Source organism: Colletes latitarsis, chromosome 8 (assembly GCF_051014445.1).
Source record: "Colletes latitarsis isolate SP2378_abdomen chromosome 8, iyColLati1, whole genome shotgun sequence".
NCBI lineage: Eukaryota > Metazoa > Arthropoda > Insecta > Hymenoptera > Colletidae > Colletes > Colletes latitarsis.
Genome location: NC_135141.1, coordinates 20,829,004 through 20,852,595, shown reverse-complemented (window position 1 = coordinate 20,852,595; position 23,592 = coordinate 20,829,004). Strand labels below are relative to the sequence as shown.

At 37.2% G+C, this 23,592-nt stretch overlaps 2 protein-coding genes across 2 annotated transcripts; both read left to right on the top strand.

Annotated features, from left to right (window-relative positions):
• Positions 1-4,143: 4,143 nt before the first annotated feature.
• On the top strand, positions 4,144-6,356 carry LOC143344655 (leucine-rich repeat-containing protein 57). The gene is made up of 2 exons (XM_076770918.1): positions 4,144-4,693; positions 4,918-6,356. The coding sequence occupies exon 2, from the start codon at positions 4,952-4,954 to the stop codon at positions 5,666-5,668; it is 717 nt and encodes a 238-aa protein (XP_076627033.1). The 5' UTR covers positions 4,144-4,693; positions 4,918-4,951; the 3' UTR covers positions 5,669-6,356.
• Positions 6,357-8,365: 2,009 nt separating this feature from the next.
• Pcl (polycomb protein Pcl) lies at positions 8,366-20,142 on the top strand. Its single transcript, XM_076770590.1, has 10 exons — positions 8,366-8,770; positions 9,784-9,929; positions 10,060-10,260; positions 10,380-10,571; positions 10,794-10,966; positions 11,396-11,591; positions 11,703-11,944; positions 12,043-12,234; positions 12,325-12,541; positions 12,822-20,142. The coding sequence occupies exons 2-10, from the start codon at positions 9,798-9,800 to the stop codon at positions 13,746-13,748; spliced, it is 2,472 nt and encodes an 823-aa protein (XP_076626705.1). The 5' UTR covers positions 8,366-8,770; positions 9,784-9,797; the 3' UTR covers positions 13,749-20,142.
• Positions 20,143-23,592: the final 3,450 nt, after the last annotated feature.

Genomic DNA, 23,592 nt, shown 5'->3' with positions numbered 1-23,592 from the left:
TTACTATACAAAATGCACAATATGTAGAATTTTCCAATTGATTTGAACAGTATAATTACAAGTCTATTAATGCGTGTATTATTATGTGGAATTTAATACTTGACTACTTTGTAACTTAAATAATAATATTACTATACAAAATGCATAATATGTAGTAGAATTTTCTAATTAATTTGAACAGCGTAATTACGAGTCTATTAGTATGTGTATTTTACGGACTAAAGTTCCTGTCCATTAAAATGCGATCAAATCGCTGGGAACATATGTACCTAGAACACGGAATAGAACGATTAAAAACTTGTAGACGAATACGCCCTAAAAGTTTCGTGTTATTTTCATCGTTCACTCATCGCGGCGATGCTAAAAATACACTCGAGTTTGGCAATCGATAATGATTTCAACGACGCGCTTTTTCTTCGTTAAAATTTCCTGTCGATGGATCTATGTATACATATTTTTTTTTTAAGGCAGTGGTCAAAAAACGATGGACACGCTATGATTTTAACCGGCAACGAATCAACTCGCATTAAACACAATTACCAACGAGAGATGACGTAGGGTACCGAGTTAGTTGGTACTCGTTATCCGGCAAATTGATCAAATTGCCTTTACTGGAGTGTATTTGTCCATCGACATGGTTGCGAGGTCGAACGTATCAGTTCTGATAAGTTGCACCTGTTATTGTATAATATCAAAGTGAAAGCTTAAGGATTATAAGCATGTTTCATGCGATTTTTGTTAATCCTTCATAATCTAAATACTTCTAAAAAAAATTACACGATAAGACCATTGACAAACACTAACAATGGAATATAAACTGACAGATAAAGTTCAACAAACACAACTGATAGTAGTAGTCGATGTAGAATGCCACTTTCGTACAAGGTTTCGATTTCGACAAAATAAGAATTAAAAATTCGCCGAATAACTGTTCCACCGTGTATATCTCGCACCCTAGAGTGAGTCATGCAATTTAATCGAACCATGTCTCTCTCATTGTTGACAATGAAAGAAAGTGGCAGAAGAGGGAGCTAAATTATTTAATAATGTCTAACTTTTTATGACATTACTTTTCAGCAAATGCAACGATGTGTCTGAAAAGTACAACCATTTGAATTGATAAATATACTACTCGTATACAGGGAAAAATTTTAATAGGAGATTCTAGAGGCCAAAATAAGACGAAAATCAAGAATACCAATTTCTTGATTGAGGCTTCCTTAAAAAGTTATTAAAAAATTAAATTACAAAATTTCAAATCATTCTGGAAAAATTATTTGTGGTTGCGGGGGTCAATTACAATCATTTTTGGTGTATAGACATACCCTCGAAATCCTACACACTATCGAGAAAAAAATTCGAGTAGGTGGACAAATTTTTCGACAAAATTAAAAAATTTCTAATCGTTCTGGAAAAATTATTATTGATTGCGTTAATTACAATCATTTGTGGTGAACACACATACCCTCGAAATCCTACGCACTTTCGAGAAAAAAATTCGAGTAGGTGGACAAATGTTTCGACAAAATTAAAAAATTTCTAATCGTTCTGGAAAAATTATTATTGATTGCGAGGGTTAATTACAATCATTTGTGGTGAACACACATACCCTCGAAATCCTACGCACTTTCGAGAAAAAAATTCGAGTAGGTGGACAAATGTTTCGACAAAATTAAAAAATTTCTAATCGTTCTAGAAAAATTATTTGTGGTTGCGAAAGTCAATTACAATCATTTTTGGTGAATACACATACCCCCGAAATCCTACGTACTTTCGAGAAAAAAATTCTTTTCCGAAAATATAATGTGAGGTTAGGAATATTACCCTGAAATTTCGTGCGTATGTTTAAAAAATCGTAACTTCTGAACGGATTGAAAGATTTTAATGATTCTAATGATAATGAGTTCTAGAGCCCCATAAAAATGGACGGAAAAATTACATTCGATGTAAGTACTATCGCTTGCACACAGCTGTTCGCAGATTACCGTTCTACAGGCGAAACTTTACACGTTAATAACTTTTTAACGAAGCCCCCATCAACAAATTGGTATTCTTGATTTTCGTCTTATTTTGGCCTCCAGAATCTCCCATTAAATTTTTTCCCAGAGGTGTTCGAGTATCATTATAAAATTTCGATCAATAAATCTGCACGTCTCTGTGTTCGGTGACCTTAATCTTAATTAATATTGTTCCTCTTTTTAATCCAACATTCGTGAAAAAAAAGTCTTAATGTAGGCAAAAAATGGATTAATACGTTCGCCGTGGAAAATACTGTAGCAGCAATGGCGGGGTAACTCTTTGTTTGGAGGGTGCGAACGCGGGCAAGGAAACTCGTGACACGGGCAGCTGTTCGAATTACATTGGGCTCGCCCCTGGCGCGTGGACGGTTTATTGACACACACTCCAGGCGACCGCGTATTATTACCAGTGTCGTGCGTTCGCCATGAAATGTATGGCCCGTTTTTGAAGAAAGAGAAAGACCGCCGGAGCATCGGGACGAATCTCGGTCCATGCGCCGCGAGAGGGAGAAAACCAACAATGCTTCCACCTCTCGCGACCTTCCCTCCATTTTTCGCGCGTTCCTTCTTTGGTAGCGACCAGTCGATCCCTGAACGTAAAATTTCAAAATCACACATTTCCTACCGTGTATTTCTTTTTGTCGCGATGGAAAAACTATACGAGGCGAATAAATATATATTTCTTCCATTATCTACATTTTGACTACATGCTGATATTTTTCAGGGCATACAAATATAAAACAAACAACAACAACTACAATATAACGAAACATAAACTAAAATTGTCTAAACTTACGTAACGTATTTCTTAATTTCGAGCAATTTACATATATTCAACTGTTTCTTCGTTAACTTAACCTCTACAATTTAATGTTCTTAAGTCAAAAGCTTTTTGTATTCTGATCATACAGACTGATGGTAAGTGAAAAATGTTAAATTTCTACGTGTACGAGTGACTGTAATTACAAATAATTAATCGATGGTTTAATAAATTCTTAATCGAATACTTTCGAAGATGCGAGGATGGCGACACTATGTGATATTTGGGTAGTCATGTGATTTAGTGGAAGGTAGTGTTGATAAGCTGTAGATTCCCCGGGAGATTTGAAATTTAGAGGTTATCCTGATATAGATATTACTAAATTTAGATGCATGTGTTTACAGATTCGATGAATGTTCTCGTAAATGTTTTATACGTACCATATCTTATAACATCTGTTTATAAAGACGTTCTCCTAAGTCTAGAATGTTGATATCGTTCCAGTTCATTTTAAACAAAAGTGTTCCAAAACATTGTATAAGTTTGGACAATATTAGTTTATGTTTTGTTATATTACAACCGTTCAGTCTATTAGACATAGTGTATCGAATATTCATTTATACATCCCGAAAAAAGGCCAACTATACATAATTCACTCTGTACTGTTCTTCTATTATCAACAGAATACATGCATACGTTGAAAAGTAAACGCTAAAAGGAACAAATTCACAACCCAAATATAAATTCACGTGATTTAAATCCAACCAAACGCTGTTAATCTAGAATCTCCGGTCTCCCGAGTCAAAATAACACACGGCGCCCGGTAATCTCGGTGAATCGAACAAAAGATGAAGTCGAGAACAAGTGATTTACCAAGCGGTTATCGTTCGTTTACGATTGGTATACGGCGAGCTTAATTGTTCGCCGAGAGGTATTATTGTGCTCTCGCAAAGAATATGCTTGTGTAAACGTTTCGTACGAGTATCAACTCACTAACATAACGTGTATCGATGGAGGAGGATAGAAAGAGACGAGATAGAAGATTGTGCTTCCACGCTTCGGGCCACACGCATATGCTTTTGACGTTTCGCGTCCGGTAGCGTCCGTGAATGATCGTTCCGTTACATTTAGATTACCGCGGTATCCACGATAGTAGCGTTCGATAAACTTCAAGCTCGCGGTATCCTCGCGACAGGCAACGTTTATCGAATACGAGTAACAAAACTTGATTGACAACGAAGGGAAAAAACGAGAAACGATCACGGCGGCCGGGGTTCCGTCGTTGTTACAGAACATCGTACGTTCTCTTTCATCGTAGGCATAGTACGAGTACCACTCACCTGCATGCTTCTCCGACTTCGGCGTGGAGGCCATCGCTACCCGGTAGTATGTCCTCTCGAGCCGTGACACTATCTCACCATTTCCGCGAACGACCGCATCGTACACTACACACCAGTGGCTGCCGCGGCGTTTTCAGTCTGATGTAAACCCGACGTGCACCGCTACATCTTCGTTTATCAGCCATCTTTCGGGGCGCGAGCGCGCGAACCGCCATCCCGCGGCCGTGATTCGAACACAACCACTAGGCCAATATGGCCGACGGATTGTCAATCGGGTGACATTTCACTCAATTTTCGTCTGCGAAAGGATGCTCGCGAACTGCTGACATCCACGAGTAGAACAAGTTCTGCGACCACGTACGTACGAGCACGAATAGCTGCACCGATCAGCCCGCTACGTCCATCGACGCCACGAGTATCGCTGTAGTGAAAATTAGTCGGAGGAGTGGCGGCGTAACTACTGACTTTGGTACACTGGTACAGTGTCACGCAAAAGTTAACGTTCATCGATGACGGGTACAATCTGTAACAAAAACTAGTTCGTTGCTTTGCAATGATAACGGTGCCAAAGAGCAGTGAGTACTGAGCAATGACCTAGAGTGTGTATAGTAAAATTGATTTATTCTCTTATCTATGGAATAATTGTTATTTTCTTTGAAGAATAAAGTATCGTCCGCAAAATATATATTTCACCTTGATATGACTTTCGAGAATTAATACAAGTTACTACTGGCATATTATGTGTTTTAAAATTGTAATATAAATCAATCGAAAATAATTATAGAGTATCGTTTCGCAGGGTGTGATTGGAATGAACCTGGGTGCCAGCCGAAATGGGAAACTCTGGTTTAAAACAACATTACGAGACCGCGAAAAAGACCGGTACGTTAAATTTGTCGCAGGAAAAACTCGACGAATTCCCGCAAAAACTACGTGACTTGGCACCGCAGTTACGTACATTAGACCTGTCCAAAAACAAATTTATTCAAATTCCTAACGATATTGGTAACTTCACATCGCTAAGGCAACTAAATATCAGTCATAATAAATTGACTGCATTGCCCGAAGTTCTCGGAACATTGACAAAATTAGAAGGTTTAAATGCAGCCTCGAATCAGATCGAAAGTATTCCATGGTCTTTGGCGAAATTAACACGTTTAAAACAGGTCAACTTGTCTGGCAATCAGATTACCGAATTCCCTATAATGTTTCGCGATTTAAAGTTCTTGGACATGCTGGACTTGTCTCAAAATCGAATTACAACGATTCCCGATGCTGTCGCGGCGTTGCATATGGTTGAACTTAACCTCAATCAGAATCATATATCGGTAATTTCTGAGAAATTGGCGGAATGCTCGCGTTTAAAAACGTTAAGATTAGAAGAGAATTGTTTGCAGTTACACGCAATACCTCTTAAAATTTTAAAAGAGTCGAATGTTTCGGTACTGTCTCTCGAAGGGAATTTGTTTGAGATGAAAGAATTTGCCAATCTTGATGGTTATGACAACTACATGGAAAGGTACACTGCAGTCAAGAAAAAGATGTTTTAAGAACACTATCGCTTTAAACACTTTTGTGATGTGTGGATTATCCCGCGTGTAGTATGTTAATTATGCGACATGTTATGTAATAATAGTTATGTGATTGTTTTATAACTTTGTAAAGGTATTGTATCATGTATGCGTAATTATTGCATTCGATACTTGTGATAATGTAATTGTACAAATAAAATATCTTGATTAATTGCGATAACAAATCGAGGTAGGTATCCATATTTTTCATAAACGGATAAACGTTTATTACAAAAATCGTTTTAATACGAAACGTACGCTGTAATACTTTACTCGGTAAACAGTATCGAGATTGTATTAACCATTAGTCTAGTATAGCTTTCCGTACTAGACTATACTGTATAGTTTTTGTTGCGCGGTCGCGAAACAGTACCTTACTTTGTATTCAATATTTGCGTATACATTTCATCAATGATATTTCTACACACAGTTTATACAACGTGATAATGTATACACAAGCAAAGTGAATTAATAAATAATTTTACGAACAAATTTTGTCATATTTGTCGCACAATATGCAATTATATGTACGAATTTTATGTCTCAAATCGTTTGTTTTAACACAATGTAAACAGTATAACATCTATCCTGTACACCTACAAATCATGTTCTGATCGATTTCGAAACTATTATGACAATTTATTATAATTGAACAACATTATTATAATCACACTTCTGAAATTAAACTTTATCAAAAATAAATTGTGTATGTATTTCTAAGTCGTTCCTTTTATTTACTTAGTTTTCTCTAGTATATATGTACTTGATTTTTAACTATTTTACCATTGCAATTAAGAACAAATGATCGTCTGCATCCTAAAATGGCTTGTCTGATTTCTGATTTCTTACTAAGAGGAGCTGCTGAAATTAAATGAAAAAAAAAATCGACAAGTGAGTTGTGGATAGTAAAAAAAAGTTGCATGCTTCACCTTTCAAGTTAGCAACCCTTCACTTGCAGATACGTGAGTAGCTTAAGTATTACTTCATTAGGCGCAAGAAATTTGTATTCCACTCTTTTCCTGACTGAACAATTACGGCTAATTTTAGAGCGCAGTCAGTATTCCATCGTCGGTTAATGTGTAAATAATTAATGTTAGGAAAATTATATTTATTTGTGTGTTTGTGTTTCGTTTAAAAGTTTGAGGTTAAGTTAATAAAAATCATTGTTTCTACATAAACGTCCTACGTGATCGCGCTTAACGACTTTGCATTTCGTTTGCAAATTAATTACGAAAAATAAGTACGACAGTTACAACTTACTGAAACTAAACATGATATTTAACACATAATAATGGCATGTTACATAATTCTATTAGTTTATGCATCGAAGTATTTCGTTTACTACACTTTAAGGATTGTTTCGGACTATTTGAAGTTTAGCAAAACTTATGTGCACGTCTAGGGTACAGACGACGAGAATCTCGTGTATGGAAGACGTACTACTCTAATTTTTCACAAACTATGAACTTTTTAATATCTAACCAATCTAAAATACTGTCACATTTTAATTAATTTAATTAATCATTTGTAATTATCATGTTATAATATTATTTTTTACTACAGTGTCATCAATTGTTTATATTATGCCTACTCCACAATAGGACGTCCAACTAACGACCATGCTCGGCCACTGGAACATAAGTGCCCTGTGCCTGCTAAATGCATGCACTCCAGAACATGACATACATGATATATCGTGTAGAATATGTACGAAACATATGTTTTACAGAAGTAGAACAATTAGTTGCTTCTTGCAACTGGCAGTAACATAAAACCGAAAATGTCTCTCTAAAAAATTCGTTAAAATTTCAAATACCCGTTCGTAGAAAATTTATAGGGCTAGGGTACTTATCAAATATAATCATGTTTCGTAATATTAATAAGTTGATTCGAAGTACTTAATAAATTTTGCCAAAGTATTGTATTTTCTGACTATAGTACATTCCATAAAGTGGAATCAACTAAACCACGTGATTGCACCAGGATCGTATTGATAAAGGCTATTCTCCTAATCCATGCAAATATAAGTTACTTGTATACATAAATAATACTAAAACATTTTACAATTCCTATAGTCAGAAGATACAGGATAATTAGATAGTCATTATATTGTCAGAATCACGTTGTCTGAGATAGTATTCCAAATAACTATAATTAGTATGTTATAATAATTAGACGTGTTTAGAAATCTTCCAGTAGATGAAATTACAAATCTTTTTGCATCGTCAAAATTATGAATGAATAATGATTTAATCAACAAACGAAATTAGTATAACATATATACTCCATTGATATTTTGATATTATCGATCATCATGTTTATGTACAACTCCAAATACATGGTGTGATATGTACACTCTCATTTATATCAATCATAAGTAAATAGCGAGCCCAACAGGTTCTCATAGAAATTTTGATAGCATACTCTATGGATAAAACGGAAATGAAACTGTAATATATGCAGTTTATTATTAGAAATAAATTGATACATCGGTTATTTCCAAATAATATTGTAGAAAATGAAATACAGAAATGTTAGTTTAAATAGTTGCTCTTGATTTTGATATATTCCTGTTATATGACAATTATATGACAAACTGTGATTACATACAACTTCTTCGTTAATTCATGAAACGTACTATAGAATTTTGAGCGCAAATCAAGAAGGGGGCAACCTTGTCTCGTTAGACACCCCTGGAGGGAGCACTGCCACCATAGTAGCTGATTTGATCAACGTAGTCTCTAGCAAGTGTTTCCCCGAACATGGCGGACGGTACTCGTTCGAATTTTCAAGGGACACAATGAAAGTGCACCGACTTCGTCGCGGTGATGTTCGTGACTAAGGGCGTGTGGTGATCCTGAGGGTGGCCGACGTGGGTGCCCTGGCGCCGTCGTGATCGTTGCGGCTGCATGCACGCCGGCGTGTGGCCGTCCTGACTTCACGGTGTAGAGTTTTGCCGCGCCGCGATTGTGTGTCTCGGAGCGACCGACCGTGGCGGGGCCCCCATGGTTGTAAATGGCTGACGGGAATCGGAAAATGAGGCCCGAACGTCGCGTGTGATTCCACGGCCAAGACACTGAGGTACGACATAAAAGCGGTCTACAGAGATCAAACGATATTCGCGCGGTCTTCCGTCCCAAAAACACCACCACCGGGTTCAAGCACCGCCCGGTGCTAGGAGCTGTCCCGGGGGTTGCTCGTATCCACCGTATCGCCAGTGTCTTCGTCAATTGATCGACTTTAGAGGTCGTGTGTTTCCTGGATCTGGCGGGGAGTCTCGTTTCGCACGACGCTTGTCATCGACGATTAAAAAGTTCTCGGCCGTGTGTCTACTCGAGCGCGACGTTTTCTCTTGTTTAGAACAGCGTTCGTAGGTGCTCTCGTTCGTTAACGAGAGCGAGAGCGGCGCAGACTGGTTTTTAATGAGATGCCGATCATATGGTCGTTATTTCTTTCGCAGGTTTTCGCGATACATTTTTCGATTCTCGTAACGTACTTATCGCCGATTGTAATGGACGTAAATGAATGATTTCGCCGGACGACTATCTATTTCGCACATTTGCGTGGACCAAGCATTATGTGTACGTGCATGTAAGACTTGCTTTCCTCTCGGATTTCAACAAACATTTTTAGATAATACCGAAATGTTAACATTATTTCTCGACCAAACTGTTGCTCCTTTTTTCAATGCAACCATTATTTTGCTATGTGTGATCTTATCTCTTTGGAATGCATTTTACAATTTGTTGTTCTAAGAGGCCAACAGTATATGCGAATTTTGTGGTTCTAGAATCAAATGATAGCCTAACATATATGCACATAAGAATTAGTATGTATATGTAATATAGAAAGTATCTGCTATATGAAAATAAATTTATTTTATTATGTTATGATAATCTCATTTTTATTTATGTGAAAGTACATTTATACTAGATGACTTAAAAAATGTACTGTGTTTTATAAAATGTTGGTAAAATCAATGACCAAAATATTCTTTTAATAATATTAACTAAGCCAAAGAACAATTTTCTGTTTTCAGTTGCTTTGATGTATTTTGATTGTAAATTATGTTTTATTGTTATGTGCAACTATAGAAACAGGGTAGAAAATGTCAGAGCCAGAAGAAAGTCTGGCAGCGCCGGATAGTACTACGAGGGAACAGAAGTTGGGTTTCTCTCATGGAGATGATGTCCTTCTTCAACATAAAGATGGCAAATATTATCTTGGAACAATTGTTGAGGTACATTTGTATACTTTCTACAAATGGCCATATTTAAAAAATATTTTATTAAAATTCATCACCATTATCTATTGCCATTAAGTTGAACATATGTGAGCTGTTTACCATTTTCAACATTGTTCGTGTATAGGTGGATTTGGCAAGGGAAAGATGCCTTGTCAAATTCATGGACAATACCTCCTCCTGGTCCTCGGTTAAAGAGCTGACAAAGCTATCAATGCCAGATTCTGATGTTATGTGTGTTCTTTGCAAAAAATCTCAGCCTAAGACTGATAATGACATTATTGTTTGTGACAAATGTGGACGTGGTTATCATCAACTTTGTCACCAGGTAGTAACAAACAAGTCTTTTTCTCATTCAAAATATTGATTTTATGATTTTTGTACGGTTATCTCATGGCATAGACTCATATGTTAGGAAATAAGAAAAACAAGAATGTATATTTACAGCCTCAGATTTCAAAAGAAGAAACAGCAGCAGAGGCACATTGGATGTGTAAAAGATGTGTAGATAGTCAACCACGGACGCGTGAAATTGTGGAGCCAAAAACTTCTATGGTAAAGGCAAGTATAAGAAAAGTATGCAGTGGTAGGGACCAACCTCAGCCACCACCAGATGATATGACCAAGTTGCCGTATGATGTAAGTATTTAAAACTATAGATTATTTTAAAATAATTTAAGAAACAAAAATTTCTTTTTAAAAATACTCACTTATAAAACAAACTTCCGATGAAAGAAAATATTGTGGATAGTAAAAAATAACAATTAATATGTCCGTTTCCCATTTTTTATTTTAAACTATATTGTTTAATTAAATGAAAACAGACGATTTACAGAATCAATACCTAATGTTTCATTGCAGCCTAACATGTTAATTTGGGATGCACATCATAGAGTAAATGCTGAACAAATTTATTGTTATTGTGGACTCAATGGAGAGTGGTATACACAAATGTTGCAATGCGCTCGTTGCAAGCAATGGTTTCACGAAAAATGCGTTAGTTGCTTAGCTTATCCTTTATACAGTGGAGATAGGTGAGTAGGAGCAACAGAAATATTAACCACTTCGACCCGACATCAGTGCCACGTACTGACCCGTCTGCCATCGTACGCGACCGACATCGGTCGAGCTATCAACTGTGACGCCTTGTCTATCCGCCTTATCTCAAACAGCTTACGCCGATATATCCTGTATGCGGCAGATGTGTATTCAATGCATCAATTTGATTCTTAATTATTTTGTACAATACTGAAAACTATATTGAATAAAATCCTATTAATAGTTGAAACTAATCGTATAACGTGTTGTATCGATACATCGAGATATCGATTTCGCGTCAACCGTATAGAAAGATTTATTTCAAACGACGTCGGTTCGGAGGGGTTAAGGGAAAAATAGAAATTTATTCTTACTCCTTATTTTGTTGTCTTTAAAATATAACTCATGTTTGATAATATTTCTAGGTTTTACGTTTTTGTTTGTTCAATGTGCAATTATGGCAAAGAATTCGTACGGCGACTAGAGTTAAAATGGGTAGATCTGGTGCACCTGATGTTGTACAATTTGACTGTTTACAATGCTAAAAAGTATTATGATTTGGACACTGTTATTGTACCTTATGCCAATGATAATTGGAATACTTTGCAGCTTCCACCACGGGTGAGGATCGTTCGTTAGTTTTACGAGTGCAAGTTTGAAGCGTTTTTATTTTTTAAATGGTATTCATAATTACATTTTTCACAAATATGTGTATATATTTGTTACTGTTAGATCAGGGATGTCAGTGCTCAAATTCGCAGAGAATCTATACTAGCAATATTGACAAATAATAGGAACAGGTTCAAATGTGGCAGAGAAATAAAGAAGCGTACTACAATATGGGGACTCAGAGTTAGATTGCCGCCGCCGTGTCCGATTGTTAATCTTCCAGCAACCGGCGTGATAGATGATTCAGTGTTACGTAGATGCTGGGGTGCTAATAAAAGACTGCAATATCTTCCTCCACCTACAGGGTTAGTTGCCGCAATATTAATTAAACTATGCATTACTAACACTGTCAATTAGTTAATCTATTACTCCTTATATTTGAAACAAAATCGCGTTGTTTCAGACCGATAAGTTTACCAGAGAGTACAAAACAGTTGATTGCGTTAAAGCACAGCACAGCCGAGAATTTGGAAATTCCCGTAAATCCATCGGATGTGGTAATGCGCGGAACAATTTATCAAAATTCAGAAGCTGAACAAAGTTCGTGCCCGAGTCCAAGTCCACCAAGTCAGTCTACACAGTCTCTAAGAGAAAGGTACGTAAGGTACATAATACACAGTACAAATAATTTTATCAACAAGTTATAGAACCGATGCTTCATTTTGTTATTTCAAACGAATTAAAGGTATAGCGGAGGTGGTTTTGTGAAGAAATCATTCCCATTCCCTAAACTGAGTTTACAAAGAAGAAGACGCTTGATGGCATTAGGTAGCTCTCGGGAACGAATGTTACGTAAACACAAGAAGAGAGAGAAAGGTGACGGTTCGCTGAGCAAGGCACAGGGCGTTAGAGAAGCTAGATACCGTAAAGCAAGAAAATTATTGAAGAACGCTATAGCCAAGGTATTTAGTAGTACAAATAACATAATATGTAGGGTGATATTAGAAACTGGGATACATGCTCGAAAATATTTAATACTACGAGTCCTATTCATAGTAACTAAAAAAAAAAGAAAAGATCATCAAGAGATAGTCGCCATTGCGGGATTTAACTTATTCTATTGTTAGTTGTTTGTATCTTCTCTTAGATACTAGGAAAGAGCCAGAACTTGTTTCAGTTTTTAAGATCACTGTGATATTTATACACGAGAAACATAACATAATTTTTTGTTGCATTGTGCAGAGTAAGTCTCGAAGTTCGGAAGCATCTGATCTACCACCAACACCTCCTACTTCGGTTTCTGGCCCTCCCACACCACCAGCTACAACTTCGAGTATATCGGAATTATCTGTACCTAGTTCTGTGGAACTGATGCATCCATTACCACCGTCAACACCCGCGGATACAAGTGGGGATGAGACCAGCTCAAGAGGCACTTTGGATTCCTTTATCCCACCACCCAAAGACTTTGAAGGCAAGAATAATCCTTTTAGAAATCTCAGTGAATTATTGGGTATACCTGTTCATCTGAGTCAAACAAATTCGAGTACTCCGCCGTACAATCCGTGTCCAATTACGTTGCCTCTGCCGCTCACTCCTGTTATATCTCAGCCGCCGATAGTGCGGCCAGCTAAACGGCAGTTATCAGAGAAAGACATTATCATAGACAGAAACGGGCAAGTTAAACGTAGACGTCAGCATCGGAGAGGTCGTCCGTCGCAACAACAATTGCAGCAACAGTCCCAACATACTGCTAGTAAGACTGCGGCCATTTTACCCGCGCGTAATAACGAGATTAAAAGTGAATTTGCAAGGAATTTAAGGAGTTCGTTTAACGGTGCCTCGAGCAGTGCCAGTAGTCAAATTGGAAATTGTGTTGATTATGCCTTAAATGGTAGGAGACTGAGGCAACGTCAGAGCAATGATAAATTACCCCCGCCGGATCCGCAACCGCAGAAAAAAGGTAGCGTACCGTCGTCCCCAAAGTGTTCGCCAGTAAAACAAAGTGCACCCGACATATCTTTGGATGATTTGAAGTCATCGGTGAACATATATTTCGGAGCAGCTAACAGAATCGCTGCTGGCGAGAAGTTCGTCATTAAAGCGAAGAGGTTAGGGCCAAACGGTCAGACTCAATACCTTATCGAGTGGGAGGGACTTAATACTTAACAATAAATAATTTGTTTACGGTTAAATATATTTGAATCGTATACAATGTTTGTCGACGTCGAGCGAGGACGGCGATCAATCGCTGATCTTCCATCTTTTTAGAGAGCTCGGTGTTCGAAACAGATGATTAGTGACAAATTGATCCGTGTCACATGCACTGCCATTCGTTACACATGTTTATGTAATAAGTACGTATTAATTGGTGTACGATGTGCGTGACTGTTCTCGCAAATGTGTGTTTTCGTTTCGTTCGTGAACAATTGAGAGTCTTGTGAAGACGCTATTCCGTCAACGACAAACTTCATTGCTGGACAATGAATTCGTTTCGCTGGTTATTTCAGGTAACGTCATTTCGATGGTTTATTTTTTTTTTTCGCTTGCATACTTTAAAATGAATATCTTTGATTACTTGAGTTCATGTTACATTGAAAATGTACCGTCCATAATTCAACGCGTAAAATTCGACTAACGTTTCTATACATGTATTTTTCATACAAAGCAAATAGAAGCGCGTGCGCGAGAAACATTTGCCAGAACAGTCAAATACATTGCTTGTAAACTGTACATATTGTAGCATAGTAGTTTCGCAGAGAAAATCGATGATTATGAACCATGTAAAGCAAAACCATTTGCGCCGGCTTTACATTTCATTAGAGATTGGCCAATCGCTCCATTTGAATTGCGGAGCAGACCATGATTACGACAAGGGAAAAAGAAAAAAAAGTGAATTGAAACTGACAGTTGTTCCTCTCACTTGAGCTAACATACTAGCGAACGTTAGTAGTTAGTATTAAAGAGTAAAAAAGAAAAAAAGTAAAAGGCAGATATCCTGCAAAGGTTATTTTTCAATACAATCGTAGAGATAGACATCCGCTTCTGTAATTTGATCATCTTGAACTGTTACCCCGCACGAGACAGGTAAATAAAATCAAAATAATTCTGTTTCATGCACATTCGTCACCGTCATGCGCCATTTTGTCTTCTGCTGCCGCATCTCGCGATACGTATAGTAATAGAAAATCAATTTCTGACGGTTTTTTCCGTGGGGATGTAATAATTTATACAAACTTCGAGGATGATTTCGTAGACACGACGGTTCAAGACGATGAAGATACAGCTCTAGCATTGCTCACTAATATACAAGACTAAGGGAAGAAACAACATACCTATTTCGTATAACGTAAAATTTAAAGAACCACAAACTGAGTACGTAAGTGATTGGTCAAGTTATCTGTGCGATGGTAACGTTGTAAATTTCTCTATGCGGTTTTTCCAGCGTGGAATAATTTTCGAGAACTCGAGACGTAGGAAATCTTTATAAAAAAAAAAAACTGTTCTTGTTATATTAAAATTGTAGGGCATGAAAAGTATTCATTCGTGTGTGATAGATATTCGCGTGAACAACATTCTTGCAGAATTTCAAACGGACAGTTTTTCGAGTTTCATGGAACAGATTTTAAGATACGTTTTTGTACGAAAAATGTTTTATTCGATGCATTTAATTTACATTGGAATAGATGCTGCACGGAATCCGCGGTCGATATTTGTCGATCAGAAATATTAGATATCAGATTGTTTCTTGTTAATGTCTCGAGTCGAAAGAGAGCTTATTAGGAACGTCGAAGAACTTGTTTGTCCGTACGACTGCACTTTGTTGTATAACTTAAGTTTTCTACGAAGTTGTTTCGAACGATCAGTTGCGAGGAAGTAAATTATTAACGATGTGCAACGAGAAATTTATTGCGGTAGAATAGTTGTCTAGCGATCAGTCTTTCTTGAAATACCAAAAGTGCAAAGAATTGAAAGGAATGTCGCGTTTCATAGATCTCTTGAAGCAAGTTTTATAGTCGCGTTTCGTTTTTTTTTTTCTTTCCGTAATGTTTAATTATGCTAAAATTCGACTGTATACACGAACGACACGAGTTTCCCCAAAATCTGGGTGCGAGAAAAGCCGCGAGTCATTCATGCTTAGACAGACTTACCTAAGATAGGTATTTTTAAGCGTTATTTATTTAAACTACTACGTGTAATAATCATTTGCATTGTGACTCCTTTAGAGAGCCCTTCTAACGCTGAGACGACTTCTTCGAGTTACAAATCATTGTACAGAAGCCTCTGCCAGTTACGCTCATTTTGTTTTACATATACAAACTGCTAAAAAAATATTTGAACGGAAATCGTTTCGATTGTCTTCGGTTAGCTAAAAGAATATATGTTCAAGTGTGTTCAAACATTAATACATTTACGCAAATCGCGAGATGAAACTTTTGTTATTATGTGTGTTTCTTGAGCGCATCACAGCGAGCTCGTACTCTCTAAAGGAACGGTATAGGTAATGTTGGACGGATACACTGCCAAACGTCTCTAAGTTATATTTAATAAACAACGTTAAACAATATTGTGCTATGATATATTAATTTTTAATTAAACGAACCGTTTGCGTTTAGTTTCCAGCTTCGTTCGTTGGCGCGTTCGCGACGAGCCACGAGCGAAGAACTTAAGTACAACTTAAGCCGTTTTTTTTTTTTGCGCAGAGAACTGTTTCTTCTTGATGCCAAGTTGCATTTAAAACTTGGACGATTTCGTTCGTGCAATTTTCTGCGTGAAATTTTCATTCGCCTCAACCCTTTTAATGCTGAATGGTTTTGACGAATAAATTACACTGGTTTCAAAGCAAATTTGCCCATACCAGACCTGAAATTCGGGACTTTCGAACAATTATTATTTCAAATAAATAGTTATTTACTTCCTTCTAACGTTCTAGGAAATAAAGGACTGAAATGTTATTTCAAAACATTTAATTTTAAATAAAGTTTGCCCAGGTCTGATCCATACTAATAGAAATGTGTGATCACGCTTCAGTTTACAATTGGTATAGCGATTATTCTGGCAGATATATAGTGCAGACAAGTTTGTTTTGAAGTCCTTATGGGCACTCTGTTTACGTTTCTTTTGCGAAGCACTTTGCGAGCAACTCAAAATTAAAAGCAAGTCGAAAGCATCGAAAGTGTTAGGTGAATGGGAGAACACGAATGGGGAATCTGCGCTCCTGCGTATCGATGTGTTAACCCAAGTTAATCACGCACTAATTTAATCGCGCGTTGCGTCGCTGCATTGTATTGTTAAACGACTTCTCTTCTTATTTTCTGTTTCTGTTACATTCTCGCGATGTTTTGTATCACGATCTACCGTGTAAGTTCTACGAAAGCGACTGTCTTTCATCACCGTGGCGCTCTGTTTTGCTAGGGTCTTACGACAGGGTCCAGGCTAGATCGACGAACACGAAACAAGAGAATTTCGAAATCACGATTGCTCGACATTCACGCGTGATGTTTATTAACCCTTTCACTGTGATAATAGTTATAATTACACAATATAATTGTACGATTATATAATGATTATAATTATATAATATTGTCGGTTGATCAACTAATCGATAATATGTGTCGATAAGCGTATGGTCAGCGCCAATAGCAGCGAACGAGTTAAGCGGCACCGCTCGGAAATTGCAGCAAAACGATTGGATCGAAAGAAAAAAAGATATTGTCGCAGTTACGTTGGAAAGTCTCGAGTCACAGTTTCGTCTGTTGGTCTGTCCAGTCTGGGGCTATATTTACACGAGAGAGTGGTGTCGATGGCGGCAAGAGAAACGAAAGCATCGAACTCCGCTTAGAAAAGAATCTTGTACAAAGCGTAGATGATAGGGAAGAACTGCGGTCCTTGAGCCATTACGCGAGACAAGGAAACATTTATTAGTTCATTGATCACGACGAACAATTGTACCGAACGATCCATGCTGGATCAGCGTCAGCGGAAAGTGAAAGAAGGTAAAGATGTACTGCCAGTATCGTATATGTGTAAATATTCTCCCCTCAGATACAACCTCCCCCCGCCCCCATCTTCCCCTCCCCCCCTTTCAACTCCAATTTTTTAACACAGATACATTTCACGAGTACGTCAAGAATGCGTAGTTGTACGTTGCGTAATGTTTGTACGATTATAATGTGAAACTCGGGGGACTGTTCTCGGGCCACTTCCGGCGAGCGCATTCGATGTATCGTTTCCGTGCGAGGTTTCCGTGAGACATCGTTCTTTCGTTGTGGAAGCGTCTTGCGAATAAAGGTATTCGATTCGATTTATAATTTCGAGAAGAATCATCTACATACGTGTTCGTTATACGAAATAATTCCGTGACACTGTGTAATTCTGGTCGTTTTAGGTTTCAGAAAATTATCGTCACCCACGATTATTCAAGTACTAGCAGCTTAATTTGTACATAAATGAAGTTTGATTCACAATTTTATTATTAGAAAATTGAAAAAAAAAAGAAATAGTTTTTTACAGTTTGTCGTTTAGACGGAATTAGAGAAATGATACAGAAAATTTTCACTTTCGTAAAAACCGTGGAACAGAGGTATATTTTTTAAGAAAGAATGAAAAATTTCGTCGTCTTGAATTCTTGTATTAACAGCAACAGCGAAGGACTCTCTCTATTTCTGCTAATACCTTGTTTGAATTTAATATTTAGCAAATGTTTAGTTCCTGCTTTTGGAAATATTTATGAAAATGTATGGAGCAGTCGAGTTTCTTGCATTTGCGTTGAAAACGATATAATCCTGTAATATAATAGAATAAATTATGCGTGTGTCGATCAGTCGAATCGTAATCGTTCGGTTTTCGTCGATTTGTTTCGAACAAAATTAATTTTAATTCAAGCGCTGGTTACCCGAATGTCTGTCCTTCGTCGATAGATCGATCTAGAATGGCGGATCTCGCAGCGAAACAGATGCATTTGATCGACCGTGAACTGCATTTTTCTCGAAATGGGAGCAAACACGATCGAAGAAAAATTATTAGCAGCAGGCATCGAAGCAACGATACTTGAAACCTCCGTGTAAATACAACGCTTTATTGCGTGAATTACTTTTATACAGAAAATTGTTCAGAGGTGCCGAGTATACATATTTAATAAACACTATATTTGAAACGAAAACGATTCTTAATTTTAAACGAAAGGGAATACGATTTCTCGATGTCTCGCTTTAAAGAAATCTAGTTAGAAAGCAATCTATTACGTCAAAAATTTCGTTTATTAAATAGTGAAGTGTATATAAATCAATACTTAATAATAAAGCAAACGTTGATGTTTTTAATACAGAGAAACAGAATAAATGACAAATTAATTTGTACGAGCACATTATTTTAATAGGAAGATATAATTTACTGGTTTAATAGTACAATAAAATTTACTACTAAAATAATCTATATTTAATAAGTACTGTTACTGAATAGAAAAGAGGATATTTTCACAAAAGAAAGCCTGCAATATTTAAATACAGAGATTTTTGTCTTTTTTTACACAACATGGAACGAATTACAAAGAAAAAAGTAAATTTACGCTTACATAATATTTTCTACGCATTGTAATAAATACCATGTGCTCTAAAATTTATAAACACTTTTCTCCAATACTTTGTAAATGTACAGGAAGTCGACCTTCTGCGAATACCTCAACGAAACCTCGTTCGAAGTGCCGTGGAATTGCTAATAATTTTTTCTTCGACGCCCCGAAATGCCTGCAATCGATGTTTAATAGCTATTTTCCTGATTTTTATATAGAATTCCTTTGAACGGCCCACGAGATTCATGTAAAGAAAACGAAGAATCGGAACTCTGTATTTCTTTAAGCGAAGAGTGATTATGCGTGCGTGAGGAATTAAAAGCAAGAAAGGATGTCTGGGTTTGCGTGCGATTATAGACTCTAAATCGAAGGAAAGAGACAAACGTAAACGAGCGATCTGTCGACGTACCGGTTCCTGCGAAATTTCCCAAGTTCAACCGATAGAAAGAAAGAAATTATTAGAAAAGCAAAATAACTTCAGATTTTTCAACGAGAATCGTAAATTCGCTCCATCGAAGATAGTACGGCGATGCCTCTCTTCTTGCAATTAAAACAGAACCGTCCAGGTTTCATGCGGATAAGTTTGGGCGAGACTTTGTTTTTTTTGAATTGCTCGAATTCGAACAGGCTTTTGATAATACCGTTGCTGACCACTCGAGTCGAAGAAACACAAATGGTGGTGGGTTCCGTTGCAAGTATCCCTAAAGCAGATTTATGCAAGAAGCGAGGCAGCGCTGTACAGCGTACCACGCGATTTTTAGTCGCGTTTTCGCCGTATACAGAACGAAGAGAAAAATGACTGCAATTTCCGTGTGATAAACCGCTCGATTCGAGGATCCCTTGATTACGTTTCCGCGTACATTTCCATTCTTAATATTAATTCAGTAGCGAGAGGGAGTCTGTATATACACCGCCTGCACTTTGTACGAATATTGCGATCGTCGCTGTGCTCAGCGATCATTTTTGTTTCCTTTCGTCGTTTAATAAAGTGAATTCTTCATGACCTCTTCAATGCTGCGTGAAATAAACCGTTTTCATTTCAGATACCTCCATTTACGCACGATAATAAAAGAACTAATATTCAATTGAACTACTAAAATAGGTAATGATAAGAAACGTGGAAAAGTCTTTCTTTCCTTACACGATGCACAGGCTATTATTAACAATTTTATCCGATATTTAAAGAAATTATTTTAAATTCGCTGCCGTTAGGTGTAACCCGCGACGAAAATTTATTGGAATGTCATAGAGGAGATATACGCAAGCACAGACGAGGTATACGAGTAGACCCCTTTCACCCAATGTATTTTTGCAGCCCATTTTTCTGGGGTACTAGAGTTCCATTATCATTTTCGTGTCACTCACAACATTACCAACAGGTTACATAAATTAACACAAGAAGAAAAGAGACAGAAAATGAAATTACAGAAATTTTAGTTATTTTTTAACAGAATAAAAGCTGTACGGTCCAGAATTGAGTATCAATCGATTAATTTTATTAGAGTAACCAATCGATTAAGATTACTTAAAGATCTCAAGATTAATAAAATACCTAAGGATGTACCTTATAAATAAGTACACCGCAAATCCTCTATTTTTTATTTTAAATTGTAATACATCATTTATTTAAAAAAGAACTCGGTATGGCAATCAGATTGGGGCATGAAGGTGAATCATAAGGTGAAAGGTCTATTCGTATACCTTGTGTGTGTTTTGCATAGTATCAAAAGAAAAACGGTAGCTGGGAATATTTATTGTATTTCTTTTACAATTGCGATTTCTACCTAGGGTAACTTCGACAGATGACCAGCATCGATAAGGAGTCCTACGTACACATCATAATACACGCAGATAGCAATATGCACTTTCGTTCGAGAGGATGCCACCTTCCGATAGGTTGGACTCGGCCTTGCGGAGGTCCACGTACAGCGAGGAACTAGAAAGATTGACCCCTGAGTGATGTTCGCGATGCAAAAGAAATCTGTCTTTTTGCTCGTAAAACGCGATTTCGCGATGGTAATGCTATTAATCATTGATTCGTGCGATACGAAATCTTGACAAATATTGAAATAATATTTTACGAGAATACTAATCGCTGCATGTGAACTCCATACAGAGTACCTACTCGACGATGGTATGAATTAAACAATTATAAATAAAACTTAGCATTGTTTAACATTCCAACGCAATAGTTTAAATAATTCTTAACAATATGTGGTATATGAATAATGAAAGAATCCATCCGTATGCGTAAGTAATAATTTTTCGTGAAATAATTTGTCCACCGGACGGGTGGACATTCACTGCAAATAACACGAAAATGGTAATGGCTGAAAGATTTACTCGTATACCTCGTCTCTGACAATACTCTAGAATCTTCGATGAATCAATGAGAATCAAAACTAATCTAGCGAAGAAGCTCTATATTTATGATGGCCTATGCAAAGCGGATCGCAGCCAATTTGCTAATATTATTTAGTTTTTAATTAATAATTGCATTGCCCAGCTAAGAGTGATACGATTATTAATTAAACGTTAAATAATATTACCCAGGTCTCACCACGAGGAGGTTGCTGCGAGTGGAGACCCGAAGGGAGATAGATGGAATCAAAGTTCCATCGATCTCCCTTTTACAGTCCTAGAAACTAGATTACTAAACTAGAGAGATAGAAGGAAGCAATGATCCTTCGATCTTCTAGCTTAGTTGTACCAAGTAATTATTTCGTTTAAAAAGGGATGAAGCTAAATTATGGGAGACGCGACGCGACGCGATGCTGAACCGTGCAGCAGATCTTCGGATCGAATCAACACTACCCTTGATAGATTGATTTCTATTTCTAGAAATCGATCTATCATTGGCAGGCGACTAGATCTTTCGGACAAACTGGACGGCCGATCACATGTTTCGTTCGACGAAACAGTGGTGATCGAAGCAAGAAACGAGATAACGAGTCGAGAGAAGCTACTTGTTAAATAATTACTTGGCAATATTGGGAGACGCATACAATAGGGACTTAAAATTAACGTCGAAGCTCAAGTCTAGTCAAGTTGAAGCTAAGATTCGGACGATGGAAGGAAACAAAGTTCCTTGAATGTTAGTTCTACCAAGCAATTATGTGGTTAAAAAGAGGAATGAAGCTAAATCGTGGGATACGCGACGCGACGCGACGCGATGCTGAACCGTGCAGCGGATCCGAGGATCGAACCTACTGCCCTTGCTAACTCGATCTCAACAAGAAAACAGAGAACTGCAACTCCGAATCGAGGTCTCCATTTCTCCAACGCAACCCGCCGGGAGCCCGAAGGACCCGACTTAGGCTGTCTGACAAAGAGAGAGTACCTGAATCAGTGTCGACTTCCGCTGGAAGGTATGCGTTTCCGCAGAATACGGAAACTCCACACCTTCCAGCGAAGTGCCGTTTTCCCTCAATCAAGCTTACCAAGGGAAGGCGATTAGATCTTTCGGACCAGATACACGGCCGATCACATGTTTCAATCGATGAAACAGTGGTGACCGAAGCTAGGAACGAGGGAACGAGAAAACGAGAAGCTACTTATTGAATAATTGCTTGGTAGGACAAGGAGATACATATAATAAAGAAATGTTCGACGTTAATTTTAAGATTCGCGACGAAGCTTAAATCTAATCGACTTAGAATTAAATGTCCCCCGGCGGTTGTGGCGTACTCCCTCGATGTCCTTGCGATTAATCTAAATTTAAACTGAAATCAAAACTAATATTTATATTAGTGAGATATGGAAGGAAATTAAGCAAAATAATACAAGAATTTAAGCTGAAACATAAAAATAAAAATCTTATATTAATCAGTGTCATCGAAACAAATATGGTATATGCATCGACACAATGTTATAGATATCAAAACGAATATTCGTAATAATGGAAGAAACTTGGATCGAGACACCAGATTGAATCAACACCAAACAATCAAACGAAATGGAAGAATCAAACAAAGTACCTCCGCAGATTATTACGAGAATTCGAGAACAGAAACAAAGATGCAGCAGAATTGAAAATCCAACGATGAAATCGAAGAGTGAAAATATCCAAGAATTAAACAAAATGTCTGAGCGAAATAGCACAAGAATAAAAATCTTATTCTAATTAGTAACATTAAAATCCATAAACAAGTGTCCAAAGAAAAATGGTATATGATTCAATACAATCATGCCAATTCAAAAAATAAGGCAGTAGTAGAAATAGAGGAGGAAAACATAATAATCCGCTAGAACTGGACAGTCAAACAATATTGAATTATGACCAAACAAATAAAATAAACTGGACAATTTTGTGATAATAATATAAATAAGTAAAGTGGGCTTACTACTTGTTGAGCATTAGTTACCATTACCAAGGAATCACCAAAGGTCCAGCTGTAACATAAGAAACGATTCCTAATTTAGCAAAAGCGATGGATAGTTTCA